General features: G+C 42.6%; 1 protein-coding gene across 1 annotated transcript; it reads left to right on the top strand.

Annotated features, from left to right (window-relative positions):
• The first annotated feature begins 305 nt into the window (after positions 1-305).
• LOC139347748 (procollagen galactosyltransferase 1-like) lies at positions 306-14,466 on the top strand. Its single transcript, XM_070987512.1, has 12 exons — positions 306-638; positions 3,503-3,613; positions 3,715-3,832; positions 5,139-5,273; positions 6,970-7,174; positions 7,277-7,396; positions 10,255-10,331; positions 10,417-10,523; positions 10,948-11,080; positions 11,364-11,491; positions 13,407-13,613; positions 13,721-14,466. Exons 1-12 carry the CDS (start codon positions 421-423, stop codon positions 13,989-13,991), a joined length of 1,830 nt encoding a protein of 609 aa, XP_070843613.1. The 5' UTR covers positions 306-420; the 3' UTR covers positions 13,992-14,466.
• The last annotated feature ends 1,872 nt before the right edge of the window (positions 14,467-16,338 follow it).

The following is a 16,338-nucleotide window of genomic DNA, read 5'->3' as shown; positions in this document are numbered from 1 at the left end:
TCGGTCGGCGGTGCACCCGCGTACACAAATGGAGCGAACCCTCTGCTTCTACAGCTGGATCTGTTCTTAAAGGGAAGGACCGCACACTGCAGAGGGCAGCCTAATGCTCTGCTTGGCCTTAGAGGATACATAAGTTGTTTTTTTATTAAATATAAGTCAGCTTAAACCCAAACCTGATAAAATATGGTATGATTCATTTTCACCAGGGCACAGAGAGGAGGGCTTTCGTCTGTATTTTGAGAACAGCGAATTCCCCTTTAACCAATCCAGACCTGCCCTTTAATTCAGCCAGCTCCTTCAGACGAGGTACTCCGCCATGTACCCATTGTCGGCATAACACAACAGCGGGACTCTCTGCTCTCTACATCCTCCTTGCCCTTCTCTGTCCGCCGCGTCACCAACGAGTTTCTCTCCCCTGCCATGCTCCGGGTCACCTCGCTACTGCCTGCCCTGCTGTTCGTTCTCCTGCCGGGCCCGAGCCGGGGATATTTCCCCGAGGAGCGCTGGAGCCCCGAGTCTCCGCTCCTCGCTCCCCGGGTCGTCATCGCTCTGGTCTGCCGCAACTCGGCGCACTCTCTGCCGCTGTTCCTCGGGACAATCGAGCGCCTCGACTACCCGAAGGACCGCATTGCGCTTTGGTGAGTGCCAACAGTGTGGGGAATAACAGGGAACGTCAGTCTGTGTCATATCAAAACTTTTGGATTTATTTTAGGAATATTAAATTGGCAACAAAGTGGTTAATTTAACATCAATGTGAGCTCGGGAGCACCAGGGACACGTCAAGCCCATGTAGACACAGGAAAACTCTGCGTGCGTTTGCGCGTGCGCTTGTAAGTTTGAGCTAGGTGGGGACCACTGTGTTACTATGAAGATATAGGTAGACGCACGAGCGCCTTATTTCCAGACGTTTGCAGTGAAGTGAGTGAAAGTTAAAGTAGCGTGGCTCCACACCCGCCGGGCTGCTGTCTGGACTTGGCCCCGGTTGCGGCGCGCGGAGGGCGCGTTGCAGCAGCAGAATCGTGTCCATGAAAGATTCCATTCAGTCATAGATATTCTCTCTCGTCGCCCCTCCGGTTTTCCCCCCTCTACTCCTCCCTTACGTTTTCTTTCCCCTCCCTCTTCCCCTTCCTCATCGTCTTCCTGCAGACTCGACTGGAAACAAAACCAATACTGTTATAAAAGTGTTTTAAATCCACGTACATTTGTGTGTGTGAAGCTGTCTATATAACTGTCCTCTGCAGGATTTACTTTCCTTTCCGTCAGCCTGTTGCTCTGTCACCAAGCCCCCAGTCTTCCACTTTATTCTTGCCCACAACACTGCTCGCTTCCTCTTCTCATTTTGATCCCGTGCCAGTAGATCTGTCTTTAAAGATCAAGTTAATCTGTTCATCAGCGTTGAGATCTGACAGGTTAGATCAGATGTCTCGGCAACAGCCTCAAGCAGAGCTGTGTTTAATGGGACTGCGTGAATGTGGATTAAAATTAATCATTCACTCCTATGAGCTGCTTGTTTGATCCAAGAGGGTGCTTTGCTTGGAGTGAATTGAACTTTTTCACTGGGAGCTATAATGAGGAATTCAAGTGTCCGTGAGTCTCTTAAAACAAACCAGCCCGGATGTTGAGCTTTTCTCCTCGTGCCTGAGACAAAAATTCTGCCTCTGAGCCTGAGTCTAACTGTGCGCATGTGGCAGCCAGAGCTCAGTTTTCTGCGCGGTTGCTTTGATCTACAACATATCTCTTCCCTCAATGGATGAACAGACATAAAGAGTTGTGAAATGCAACGTAAAAGACGTAAACTGAGCTGCACGGCAGCCACCTGTCGATACCTGCAGTTATCAGCCTGACAGGTTAAGATGGAGCACTTGGCAAGCAGCCGCAAAGACACACATACATTGACACTGCCTTGTGTCTATACGTGTGTCTGTTCTGTAGGGACATGCAGGATGGATATAATCAATCCATTAATCTTCCATTTTCAGCCCCCTGCCTCTTTCGCAGCGCTCTTATCCTTTAGGCACGGCTCTATTGCTGGCATGCAAGCAATCCCAAATATTTACTCTCAATAAACCCATTTTTATTCACTGCCTCTGCTCATTCAAACTCCACAGCAGTCAGAGAGGGAGAGGTAGACGGGTTCAGAGAGAGGAAGAAGATGGATGGGTGAGTTGGTCACATGTAGGTGCTGTACCAGCACTGCGGTGTTAAAACGCCACAGACAGATGGGAAAGTAAAACCTGCAGCACGCAGACTGTCACTCAGTACACGACAGGGCTGGGAGTAGATCCACTTCTCTCATATTTACACATTCTTTCTCTCTCTTGCGGTGTTTTTGTGCCCCTCACTGACACACACTGAGATTTGTTATGATAACACAGACAGCAGACAAATGCCGCTCCTCCCCTTCTTAGCCCCTATTGTCTGTCTTTGTTCTTCTTTGTCCACGCCTGACATTAGTGATGTGCAGCTCAACTCCAATGACAGCAAAACCCTCAGAGGATGAAAAGCCAAAAGTAGAGATGGATGATAAATATTATATCAATAGTGAATTAAGAATTCAGTGTCATCTGGTTAGATTGAGATGTATCTTAAATGTTGTCTTCTTGCAGACAATAGTCTTACAGTGATCAGTGATCAGTATTTTCATACAAGCCAAAAAATGGTGAAAATGGCTGTAATTGACTGTAATCGTTTGCTAATTACTGTAATTTGACAGTGTTTTGATTTCAGCTTGTTCTGCTGCCCACAAATAGCCAAAAGAAAATCAATTTCAGCTTTAAGGCAGTGCTACAGTTTTTATTTGAGTGTTGTAGCTTGAATAAATGGACAGTGACTCATTCCGCAGGCTGTATTTACAAATACAAGAGAGAAAAACAGCAAATTCTCTACATTTGAGAAGCTGCAAATTTAAAAAGTTTTGCATATCTGCTTGATTAATTACTTACTATATCAGGATTCAAACTTTTCCAAAATGCCGCTGATAATACATTTGCCAACACCTAAACACTGAGTACCAATCAGATACTGTTGTGGTTGTTTTTTTTTTGTTGCTCTAATTTAAAATCTGCATACCTCAGTTTATTGAGCTGATTGCGCTCATTCGTCTACGTGTGAGGCAACGGGAGCGTATAAATACACATCACTTCTTACTATAAGTGGAAGCATTATTTATGTAGAGACGTGAGCTCACTGTAATAAATGAATTGAGCAGATCAGGACCAGGAAATAATGGAGCTCCAGCAGTGAGAGCGTGAGTGACAGAATAAGAAATGCTGGTTAATATTTATAAATACAACATTAGCATGCAGAAGGTTTGCTGTCGCTGTCGGTAACGGAAAATTCGGCACACAGTGATAGAGGTTTTTTCCACGTATGTACCCTGAAGACAAAGTAACACGGGATCATTGAGGAGAATATGGTACTCAGCTGGTGGTACTGCTGACCAAGGTGCGCTCCTCAATCATGGCCTGTGTGTCTCTCTCTGCTGTGTTTCGTCCTCCCACAGGGTGGCGACAGATCACAACATAGATAACACCACAGCCATCCTGAGAGAGTGGCTCATCAAGGTGCAGAATTATTATCACTATGTGGAGTGGAGGCCTGACGATGAACAAAGGTATAGTATGTGTATGTGTGTGTGTGTGTGTGGGTGTGTGTGTGTGTGTGTGCGAGTGATGTAAGAAGATTACTGAACGGGTCTGTCTGTGCACGTCTCAGAGCCTTTGAGGACGAGGGAGGGCCTAAGCACTGGAATAATCTTCGTTATGAACATGTAATGAAGCTCCGCCAGGCAGCGCTGGAGACCGCCCGTGAGATCTGGGCCGACTACCTCCTGGTACGTTATCATCCGCTCAGATGTGTGAGGAGATGTGGATAAGTATGAGCCGATTCATCCGTCGCCTACACCTGCTTATACCTGTTCAGGGTAACAGGGTCAAAATTAAAAATGAGAAATGAGTGGAGGAGGAGGCAAAAGGAACTGTAGTCAAGTGACAAAATCAGTGACCAAAAGACATTTTCAATGACCTCTCACTCGTACAGATTTATTTAATCTTTTAATTTTGTTTTTGTTTTAAACTCTAACGCAGAGAAGGAAAGTGTTTTTTCACAGTTGTCTGTTATTAAGTGCCATTTTGCTCCAGCAGATTTAAAGTAACGCCAAATAGCGCAGAAAGATCTGTGCTCATATAATAAAGTACAGGAGAAGGTGGGTGAAGCCTTGTTGCTATGGTTACCTGCATGTTAATACATCACATGCGCTGCTCAGCGATTGTTAAAATGTTTTCCTCAAGCTTTTAATCCTCGGAAAAAGCTTGCAAGTAGACCCCGAGTCGGGATTTTTTTTTCTTATGCGTATTCCCAAGGTCAACGGTTAACTTTGATGGTTAGTTAAAATGTAGATTTCTAACAGGTGTCTTGATTTTAACACCACTTGCCTGCCAAAAGTTATTTACTTCATGTAAAATATGAAAAATGCATGTTGATATTTGAGAGTATTTTGCTATTTTTTTACATTCACAGCTATTATGAACCAAGTCTTTCATAAGGATTCTTAAATCTGGTTATTAAAGAACAATGACCAAGATTTGTACTGAGCACGACGTTTTACAGTTGAAAAATACATTTGTCAGTCGTCTCTGGTCAACAAATATGCAACACGTCTGAACTACTTCAGACATATTTTTGGCAATTCTGTCGTGAATTTTCTTTTTACTGATTTGTGATGAAACACGTGGAACAAATATTCTGGCTGACGAAAATGCAGTTTGACTGTGAGCCATCTTCATTTACTGCTTGTGGTGAAACACATCAAACACACACCACGATTAAATGTTTTGGCTTTGAACAAAAAACATTCTTCTCTGGACACGGAACAGCATTTTTAGTAAATACACCAGAGTACAGAACAGCCTGCAGCAAATACAAGTGCAGTCTGCTTGCCCGGCTCGTTGGAAGCTCTGGGCGGTGAGACGAAACGGCTGAGGAAAGGGAGAGCTGCGAATGCTCACAGCTCTCGGTGAACCATGTTGCTGCGGCCCAATCAATCATTTAGTGGCAGCAGTTGACATTTTGTGTGTGCATGCATGTGCGCGTTTGTGTGCAGTCGTTGTCAATATTGTGCCCTTCTCCTCCGTCTGCAGGTGGCTGACTGTGACAACCTGCTCATCAGGCCGGATGTGCTGCGGAAGCTGATGAGCGAGAACAAGACTATTGTAGCACCCATGCTGGAGTCAAGAGCTGCGTACTCTAACTTCTGGTGCGGCATGACTTCACAGGTACTGCAGATGTTTTGTTTTTATGCTGTGAACCGTTCACACCTGTTTAACAGCTTCAGGTACTTCAGGTTCCTTCGCTTCCTTTGCACCAGATTTCAACATTGCATTAAGTGTAATGTATCCTTTATGAGGGTGGTATAAATATTCTGCTCTCAGTTTGTTTGTTTGACCAGTATATTCACTCATTTGACACCTGGCAAAGAGACGTATAAATACAGTGCCTACTGTAAGAATATCCTGATATAGTATAGTGAAATTATAAATCAGATTAAACTTTTAAAAAATTTGGAACTGCAAAAACATAAATGCAACATGTGATAAGTTGCTAATCATTTTTTTGACATATGCTCATTACAAAGACAGTATATTTAATGTTTAATGTTCCCTCCCACAGGTAAACAGGTTCACTGGTAACATGGCTTCACACAGCGTCCCAACTTTATGGGAATCTGGATTTTAGGCCACTTTAGGCCACCTTACAGCTGTCACACCCAATCAGAAATCCCTGTAAGACTATTGTACAAATATTATGCATGGACCTGCAATGAGGAGCTGCATGTTAGTACAGCTGTAGAAAAAGAAATGGGGATTTCTTCTTCTCTGTATTGTTGCATAACAACACATAATAAAGTTTCCACTAGCATCCTGTTTCATTCTAACACACAAACTCAACTAACAGACTTTGAAGATTATTTATCAGGCGTCGCCTCTTTATAATGTCAGTATAAAAAAACACTTTTTTACACCTTTTGATGAATAATGCAATCCAGATAAACGTCTGCTCTGAACTCTGTGGGTTACTGATAGCAAGTAAAATGTCACTTTTCATGTCGTCCTGCTGAATAATGGAGCACATCTCTTGCCGCCCCCATAACACAGAAATATGATCTTGTAGGAATTTTACACTTGATGTTTTTTCTTATGCATGAGGAAATCAAATTTGTGCAAGTAATTCACTTCAGAAACACTGTAAATGAGTTTGAATATGAAGGCGGAGGTGAGTTTTCTTATTTATATTGTATTCAGTGTGTAAATGATTTGTCTCAGGGGTGAACTGAGGCTTAACTGATCTGACACCACATGTAGCTCCGATAAAGGTTTGTGATGTCAGCAGAGTGTGTGGCTGGTACACAGCTCATTATGTTTAACTTACTCCACCTTCTCAGTCTGTTTGTGCTGCTGACAAAACTTACTCAAAACTGTAGGCTTCAATATATTTTAATTGAGATATATCTCATTCCTCATTCTTCTTCTTATCTTTTTTGTAAAGATTTGACAGTGTGGAACTGATTTTTAAAATTTTTAATCAAAGTGACGTTGACAGACTTGCATCTTTATTTGCAGGTCTTGGAAACAGTTCTGTCTGTGATCTATTTCTGTCTAGATAGGATGCATCTCAGCTTCTTTTCAAGTAGTAGACATGTGGACATTGTCTGTCCTCCAGCACGAAATCAACCAACTCAAACCAAGAGTCTGCCTCTCTGATTCCCACAAAGAACATTTTCTTCCATGACAGTTAACAGGCCTGTAGCCAAAAGGCAATAAACATGTCTATCAGGACGTGGAGCTTCAGATATGTCTTCCTGTAAACTGTCACAGAGACATACATCGCAGACTGGGGACAGCCGATTTTCTCAATCAAGTCTAAGATGTAGTTCCTCTTGAATAGCACAGTGTTCATGTGCACTCTCTGCAGGGCTATTACAAGCGTACGCCAGCCTACATGCCTATCCGTAAGCGGGAACGTCGCGGCTGTTTTGCTGTACCGATGGTCCACTCGACCTACCTGGTGGACCTACAGAAAGAGGCCTCTCGTCAGCTGGCTTTTTATCCACCTCACCCGGAGTACAGCTGGCCCCTGGATGACGTCATCGTCTTTGCCTACTCAGCTCGCATGGCAGGTGCGCCAAATGCAACACAGGTGGATTTGTTATCAGAGGGCTGGTAAAATGTCCTTCCAGGCATGTTTTGTGAGCATGTTTTTCCTCTTTTTTTCTTTTCAGATGTGCAGATGTACGTGTGCAACAAAGAAACTTATGGGTATTTTCCAGTTCCAATGCCCTCCCACGCAACCTTGCAGGATGAGATGGAGAGCTTCTTGCATACTCAGCTTGAGGTCATGGGTGAGTCAAGAGCGCCCAGAAAGTCCAGAATGATTTCTTTGTGTTTCTCGGTTTTAGCAAAAGGGAGTGTGTTTGCTTGTGATAAAGCGCTTAAACAGACACTCAACACCTTATTATGTCTTTTTACAATGGGAATTTGTTGGTTTCAGATGGACTGATCTGGTGTTAGTCCACTTTCATCTTCAACTTGCAGTGTCATGTTGTGCTGGTCCGCAGGTTTTGCATTTAATGGATTTCTCCATCCTATGTTTAGCTAAAGTGGACTTTTAATGAAAAGGGTTTCTGGAAGTAGCACACAGTTCTAAAGTTACATTGAGTTATAGAGGTATCGAGTTACATAGCAGAGAAATAAACTGTATGCCTCTGCCTAAAAACCACATACTTAATTAGACTTAAACCCTTTTTTCTCAAGACTGGTATTACCTGGGGACAAAGTAATTTGTAATAAATGCAGAGGTCATCTATGATCTTAATTCCTTGCAAATCTGTCATGTCCATCATTTTTTTTAAATTAAAGTTAAAATTCCAAATTACCTCCCATATTTCCCCAAACGCAGAGGTCACATGGTAATATTAGTCCTGTGTGAATCCTGTGTGTGAAGCTTCTCGTTTTTAACTAACACAGTGGCATGCAAAACGTCTGTTACAGTGAATAGTTAAATAAATAAATGATCGAAATTCATAAAGTTAAAGATGAAACATCTTCTTCAACATTTTCAGAAAGACAAGTGCATTATTTTTGCTTTGTACAATTTTTGGAAAAGAGCACCATGCAGACATTTTTGCACCCCAAGAGATTTGAGCTCTCACATAACTTTTATTAAGGTCTCTGGCCTTTCTCAGCTTGTTGTGGCTGAGGCTTGATCACAGTCATCATAAGGAAAGGCCAAATGATGAAAGCTTTATAAATACACCTAAATTACACCTCCAACCTTGTCCCAACAATCAGTGGCCATGGGCTCCTCTGAGCAGCTGCCTAGCACTCTGAAAATTAAAATAAATGATGCCCACAAAGCAGGAGAAGGCTGTAAGAAGATGACAAAGTGTTTTCCGGTAGCTGTTTCCTCAGTTCGTAATGTAATTAAGAAATGGTAGTTAACAGGAATGGTGGAGGTCAAGTCGAGGGCTGGAAACTCAGGAAAACCTTCAGAGATAACTGCTTGTTGGATTGCTTAAAAGGCAAATCAAACCCCCTGTTTGACTGCAGAAGACCTTTATGAAGATTTAGCAGTCTGAGGTGGTGCTGCACTGTTCTACTGTGCAGTCACACCTGCACAAATATGACCTTCATGAAAGAGTCATCAGAAGAAAACCTTTCCTGCTTCCTCACCACAAAATTCAGCATCAGAAGTTATCAAAGGAACATCTAAACAAATCTGATGCATGTTGGAGTCAAGTCCCGTGGACTGACGAAATTAAAATAGAGCTTTCTGGCAGCAATGAGCAAAGATATGTTTGGAGAAAAAAAAAATCATGAACAGAACACCTCTCCAACTGTCAAGCATGGGGGTGGATCGATCATGTTTTGGGCTTGTGTTGCAGCCAGAAGCACGGAGGAACATTTCACTGGTAGAAGGAAGAATACGCTCAATTAAATAAACAGCAAATTGTGGAAGCAAACATCAGACAATCTGTAAAAAAGCTGTAGATGAAAAGAGATGGTTTCTACAGCAGGATAATGACGCTAAATAGACCTCGAAATCCACAATGGATTAGCTCAGGCGGCGCAAGCTGAAGGTTTTGCCATGGCCCTCACAGCCCGCCGACCTGAACATCATCAGAAATCTGTGGATAGACATCAGAAGAGAAGTACATGGAAGACGGCTCATAAATCTCACAGAAGAAGGTTTTTGAAAGAAAAAATGGTTGAAAATCCCCCAAACAAGAACTGAAAGACTCTTGGCTACAAAATGTGATACTTGCCAAAGGGGGTGTTACAAAGCACTCACCACGCAGGGTCTTTTTGCCTCTGGCCCTTTTGCTGTTATGTTATTTTGAAACTTTAAAAAAAAAAAAGGAAATATGAAAATAATCTTGTTTAAGACATTTAAGCAACGTGTCATCTTTAACTTGCTGTGTGGAAACACACTTAGCCATTCACAGTAGCCGAAATGTTGACCCGGGGTGCCTACTTTTGGTGGCAAATACATGCGGCTTATTGCACTTGTCGTTCAGGAAGTGCATGTTACGCAGAGACTTGATATCATGTCTGGGGGATAATGTCAGTAAATTCGAGTTAACTGTAGACTTTGCTTATCTCGTGCGAATGCAGTGCACACAAAACACACACGGGCGCCAGAAAACTTTCTCTACTAAAAATGTATCTGCAGCTAGTTTTATTTTTTTCTGTTTAAGACGTTGGCAGTTGCAGTAAGCTGTGGAAGGCTGTTTAGATGACACATACAGTACAAAAGGAGAGGAAAGAGTGCACAAAAGAGTGCTATTAAAATGGAAATGAAATGTGATAGATAATGTCCCCATAATTCAGGGACTCCCAAAATAGATTCCATGCTAGCAGAATTAGGGCATGGTCGCTCTTTTCTTACATTATATTCTACTATATATACTGCACTCTTTGCACAGCATGTATGCATCACAGGTGAGGAAAGACCAGTAGGACTGACTGTGAAATGTTAAGTCATGAATACTGCTACCAATGATAGAATAGCCATTGTTAAACATATTGTTGTCTGGCTAAATTCTAGGATGTAAAATCAAAGCCATAGTTAAACTGTGGTTCATTTTTGAGAGCTCCTTGGAAATCTCCTGAGGATCCCTGTACCTCTGTTTGGGAGCCCCTGTTTCAACACATTACTAATTCTCTTTGTAACCTAACCCCCTGTTTTTTTCTTTGAAAGTGAAAAATCCTCCAGTGGAGCCCTCCAGCTTCCTGTCTCTTTCTCCCAAACAGCCTAACAAGATGGGCTTTGATGAGGTACAGACACACACACACACACACACACATAAATACACACACAATAACGACACATGTGTGAGGTTCTGCGTTTGTGTGCACCCAGGTGTTTATGATCAATCTGGTGCGGAGATCTGACCGTCGTGAGCGAATGCTACGAGCGCTGTACGAGCAGGAGCTCAGCTGTAAGGTTGTTGCTGCTGTGGATGGCAAGTACGTATCCCATCTTCTTCCTCCCCCACTGCCTGTGTCTTCCTGATTTGTGCCTCTGCAGCATGCCACGTAGATTGATGTAGGAAGGCTGAGCTGAGACAAACAACAAGGTGAAGAGTAGTGGGAGCATGCTGTCATTTAAAGATTCTCCGAACACGTAATTTGAGCGCATCTGCGTATCTGTGAGGAAAATGTCGCTCTAATCTTTATGTAGGCTCTCCAGTTATTAGGCTGTGTCGTGTTTTATAGAATTGTTTCTCCTATTACCTGATTTAAAAAAAAACTATCACACCATCTTCAATGCTTTTCTTTTCCTTTTATTGAACTCTTTGTTGAAGACGACACACATCACATCCATGTGATTTATTGTTTCCATGTCTAATCTCTCTGTGTATCCTTCTGTGTATCCGTCTCCTTCTCTCAGAGCTCTGAACAAGACTGATATAGAGTCCATGGGGATTCAGATGCTGCCGGGATACAAAGACCCTTATCACGGTCGGCCTCTCACCAAGGGGGAACTGGGTTGTTTCCTCTCTCATTACAACATCTGGAAGGAGGTGAGATGCATGGACAGGCAGTAGGCCCTCTGTGTCCATCTGTACATACACGGTAGATAACATTAACTACTGAAAACAGAGTAACTCTGCGTGAGGAAACGCAGCTTAGTGGGTGAAATGTAATATGTTTCAAAAATAGTTCTATCCTTGTAATAATTTTGAACGAACGACAGATGTCTTTAATACCAGTAAAGGACTGAAGAAACTTTTCCATCACAGTAAAACTTATGCCAGCTCGTCATCATCACTAAATTCATGTGTTTGTGTGTGTGTGTGTGCGTAGATAGTAGACCGTGGTCTGCCGACCTCCCTGGTCATCGAGGACGACCTCCGCTTCGAGGTGTTCTTCAAACGTCGTCTGCAGACGCTGCTGCAGGAGGTGACGACACACAAGCTGGACTGGGATCTCATGTGAGTGACGCTTTGCAACAGAAGAAAAGCATGATGTCGCAAACAGAGAGGATTATCGTCCCCCTGTGGTGAAATCTGCCCATCTGTCACACATGATATCTCAGACACCACTGATCCGATGTAGAAAATGCATGCATGTCAGCATCACACTACTGAGTGTGAGGATAACAAAGTGGGACGAGTTAGACGAGTTTCTGGTGCCGGTTCACATGTCCTGGATTCCAGTGTCCTGGACAAATAGGAGAAATATCTGGGCAAATATTGTCTGTGTTTATGGACTCTATTTGCCCATGTTTTTGTGTCTAAGCGACTAATGGGGACAACAATTTTTGAAATTGGTCCAGTATTGAGGGAGAGTGTTGCAGCCAGTAGCTGCAATGTAATCCTTCCAGGCATTTGAGCCCTGTCCATGTACGTCCACTCAAAGTGTTTGCTTTTGGAAGTGACAGGCTGAGATTGTTATTCTAAGTGTCTGACAATATTATGGAAAGGATTCCTTTTTGTTAAAGACTACAAGAGATCCTTTTTTTACACCACAACAGTTGCTCTATATTCCTCGCCAAAGCCACCAGACTCCATTTACAGAAACAGTAATTTTCAAAAACATTTTGTTCGAACTCAACAGAAACAAAATATGACTCACCAAAACCTTCTTGTTCTGTCCACTGTTACGCTCATTAACTCTTGTTTGGTTAAAATAAACCCTTAATTCACTGAGTTAGATGTGAAAATATCAGGAGAGGAGTGAGAGGGAGGGCGGACATCAGTGAAGCAGCAGGAAAAACAGCATGTACAGGCCGAATATTTTCACATCTAATTCAGGAATTATTTTGACCGGACATTACGACCGGAGACATTTAAACAGTCAGACTGCAACAGATTTTCCCATTAAAGAAATAGTAATGAACAAATACCGGAGAACCTGTTGCCTAACGTAGAAGTAGCGTTCATTTTCTGAATGGAAAATGTCAGGTGCCTGACAGCGCCTCCAAAGCTTGTATGGTCGTAAAGGTCTCCCATCATTTGCTCAGAAATGAACAACTGCAGTAGAAAATATCTTTGTTTTTTTTTCACACAACATCAAAGAGCCTCAGTAGAATCAAGGCGTCAGTTCGGTAGTCCAACAACTCCTAAGAAGCATTTAAAAGCTTAAAAACCTGCAATTAATAGTGTTATATGTGATACAGTGTAATAAATTCAGACGTTTAAATCAACTCACTTTTAGGTTTTAAGTAAATTTTTTGTTGAACTGTGGTGGTGCAGTGTTTTGTTCCAACCGAACTGTTCTGAATTTTCTGCTTTGATCGGCATCTTTTCCATAGAAACAGTGGTGGAGGCTCATGGTTAATGTATTACATTAAACCACCCATCGTCCCAAACTGAATATAAAAACATTTCTTTCTTTCATTTCTTTCTCAGAATCACAATTTAAATAATTCAAACTGATGGCCATAACCATAGCTTATAGTCCTGCTACATTATCCACGGGACTCCAGTGTTTCCATGTTGAAGAATCTCTCACTTTGCAACTGTAATTGATTGGAATAAAGGACGACGACTGCATTTTATTTGGGGAAATACTTTTGTATTGTTGCCCACGTCCACAGTCAGAGCAGAGCAATGTTGCTGGAAGCTTTGTGATGTAGTGACTTGAGCTGTTGACTGCCACACACTCAATTCAAGACAGTGCATTTGTAACATCCACTCGACTCGACTGTCGGAGGACCATGCTGCTTCTCTGTCGTGGAACAGTGTTACATGAAATCAGATGCTGCAACGCGGCTCATAAGATAACTTCCACCATTCTGTACTCTCTGGGTTCATTCAGGTCTGAAATGCTGTGATAAATGTTGCTGTAACTGGCTTCCAAGTTACGTGCTATTGATATTTATTGTCTCTCTTATCTGAAATTCAGTTACATTGGACGGAAGCGAATGCAGGTGGACCACCCAGAGACGTCTGTACCGAACATCCACAATCTGGTGGAGGCAGACTATTCCTACTGGACACTCGGCTACATGTTGTCATTACAAGGAGCCCAGAAACTCCTTCAGGCCGAACCTCTGAAAAACATGCTTCCTGTCGATGAGTTCCTCCCTGTCATGTACAACAAACATCCAGTGTGAGTAAAACCCCTCCGTCCCTTCATCCTCTTTCTGTTCCTCTTATCTGTCTGGTGTTTTGAGCTCTTGTTAACCTAACCACATCCCTGCTGCTCTCACTCCTCAGTTCAGAGTACATGGACCGCTTTGAGAGTCGGGACCTGCACGCGTTTTCTGCTGAGCCGCTTCTGGTGTATCCAACCCATTACACAGGAGACCCAGGCTACATCAGCGACACGGAAACATCGGTGGTCTGGGACAACGAGACCGTCAAAACCGACTGGGACCGAGCCAAGTCGAGGAAAACGCAGGAGCAGGGGGAGCTGAGCTTTGAGGCCCAGAACTCTGATGTACTGCAGTCTGAGCTGGAGAACTGGAGCACACGGGACGAGCTGTGATGACGAGGAGAGGACATAAGGAGGAGAGATGGGAGCAAACTCTGGTATACAGAGATAAGGATGAGGGAGACAGAACAAAGCTGTGATAGTGGGGGAAATGGATAAGGCGGAGGGAATATAACAGGATAGAGGAGAGGAGGGAGGGAAGGCAGGCAGAGTAGACGAGGGACAAATGCTTATCGGTGTACATTTCTCTCCAATCAATCGATCAAGTTTATTTGTCCCAGGTATACATACAGTCACAATGAAATAGAATTATTTGATCTATCCACTATTTGATCTTTCTCTGAACAGAGGAGGTTAGATGTAGATTTAACTCTTGAAGAGTCAGCTAGCGGCTTCTGTTTTATTTATTGCATCCAACGCACATCCCTTGACCACAGCCTGGTCCTCTAAAGAAATACTATTTCTCCCAGACTGAATACCACATTATATACACAGAAATTCCCTCTTTCTGTACCTTTTAACAAAGAAACGGGAGAAGATGCATTATTTACTCTTAAATGTCTCTAAATGACTTCCAGTTACATTTCAACAACTTCACATCACCAAAACTAATTACATGCTAAAGCTGCATAATGTTTTGGTTTCGAATGGGAGCCTCTAAAATATCCAAAGATAATATTACATCTCTTCTACACAGAACTACACTCTGCTGTACTCTCAGTGGTTCCCGGCCTGAAGCGATGTCTCGTTGTAACCCTTAATCGCCAGATGTGTTTAGCTCCAAGTCACCAGTATGTTATTGAAGTAAAGTTGTTACTTAATAACCTTTTCTATTTTTTCACTCATGAATGTATCAGTTGCAACTTTTGTTGCATTTCGTTTGTTCAAGATCAGAAAAAAAGTGAATATAGATTTTTTTAGTAACTTTTCACGTTTTGTCTCTGTGTTTTGCAGAGTGTCTCTTTTTTAACCAAAGAATGAATAAAAACTTTTATAATGAAAGGCCTGTTTGGTTGTCTTGTACTGAATTTAGCTCGGACTACAAGGGGATATACTCGATTCCTTTAAGCTCAGTTAAAAGTACATGGTAGCACTGACAAATTGTGGGTTCACGTCTAGTCTGAGCTGCAGCGGCTGAAACATCAAAATACACTTTGCGCTACCTTCTTTTTTTTTTTTTTTTTTTTAGGCGACACAGCAGTTTTATTTCAGTACAGACGTGATGTCCAACAACCCGGCAGGGTCTATGGTTGAGACGTTTCTTTTAATTAGTCCTTGCTGGTGTTCGCTTGCCCTGCCAGCACATAATGATCAGTTTGGACTGAAGCAGTCCGCTGTTACTCCTCCTCCCTCACTGTGCTAAGACACAGGATCCCTCATTTAGTTTTAACCTGTCAAGCGTTACCCTGCTGTACTGACAGTTTCATCATATTTATACTGAACACAGAAATTTTGTCATTGAATTAGAAAATTCTACTTTAGACTTTAAATGATTTCATTACAAACGTCTGGTGTGCATATTTGTTAGACACACTTTATTAATCACAACACAACATGCACATGCCATGCTTCGGTGAACACAACAACAACAACTCTACATGCACATGCCATGTTTTTAGTGAATTTGTTTCTTCTGCATTTAACCCATCCTGGAATTCCTTCCTCCGCGACAGACCAGGAGCGGTGGGCTGCCAGCCGACAGTGGCCTCAGTTCCTTCTGTGTCAAGAGGGCAAAGGTGGTGATCTTGCATGTTTTCAGTGGGTTTTTTTTTTTTTGGAGGATACCCCAGGTGAACACGGGGAGAACATGCAAACTCCACACAGAAAGGCCCCTTTCCTCGAGATAAAGGTTGTCTTTTTCTTTTGCAAGTTTTAACACTAAATCCAAACTGTGAAGCTGTATTTAGGCACAGCGGTGCTAGTAGCTAAATGCTACCTTCAGCATGCTAACATGCTCACAATGACACACTTCTTTAGCCGGTAATATTTACCATTTAGCGTGTTTGCATGCTAACATTTGCTAATTAGTACTGAACACAGTACAGCTGAAGATGAAGGGGCTGTCATTAGGTTTGCAGATGTTTGATCATAAACCAAAGTGTGGGACATGGTGAAATGTGCACCTAATGATAGCACGAGATAAAAGGGTCACACATCAGTGAAGTTATTACATTTCATCCTGAGGAAAACACTGAAAGAGATTTAAGGTGGTGTACCATCTGACAGTAAAGCCATGCGACTAGCACAGCTAAAAAGCTTTAGCATGTGCTGTGTGTGTGTTTGCTCACATGTCCACAGTAAGAATATGTTTATTATGTCACAGGAGGACCTGTGTGTCTCTGTGTGTCTCTGTGTGTCTCTGTGTGTCTGTGTGTATCCACGTGCATTGGCACGTCTGTGT

This window comes from Chaetodon trifascialis, chromosome 2 (genome assembly GCF_039877785.1).
Source record: "Chaetodon trifascialis isolate fChaTrf1 chromosome 2, fChaTrf1.hap1, whole genome shotgun sequence".
NCBI lineage: Eukaryota > Metazoa > Chordata > Actinopteri > Chaetodontiformes > Chaetodontidae > Chaetodon > Chaetodon trifascialis.
Note: the sequence above shows the minus strand (reverse complement) of the source record. Positions and strands in the feature narration are given on the sequence as shown.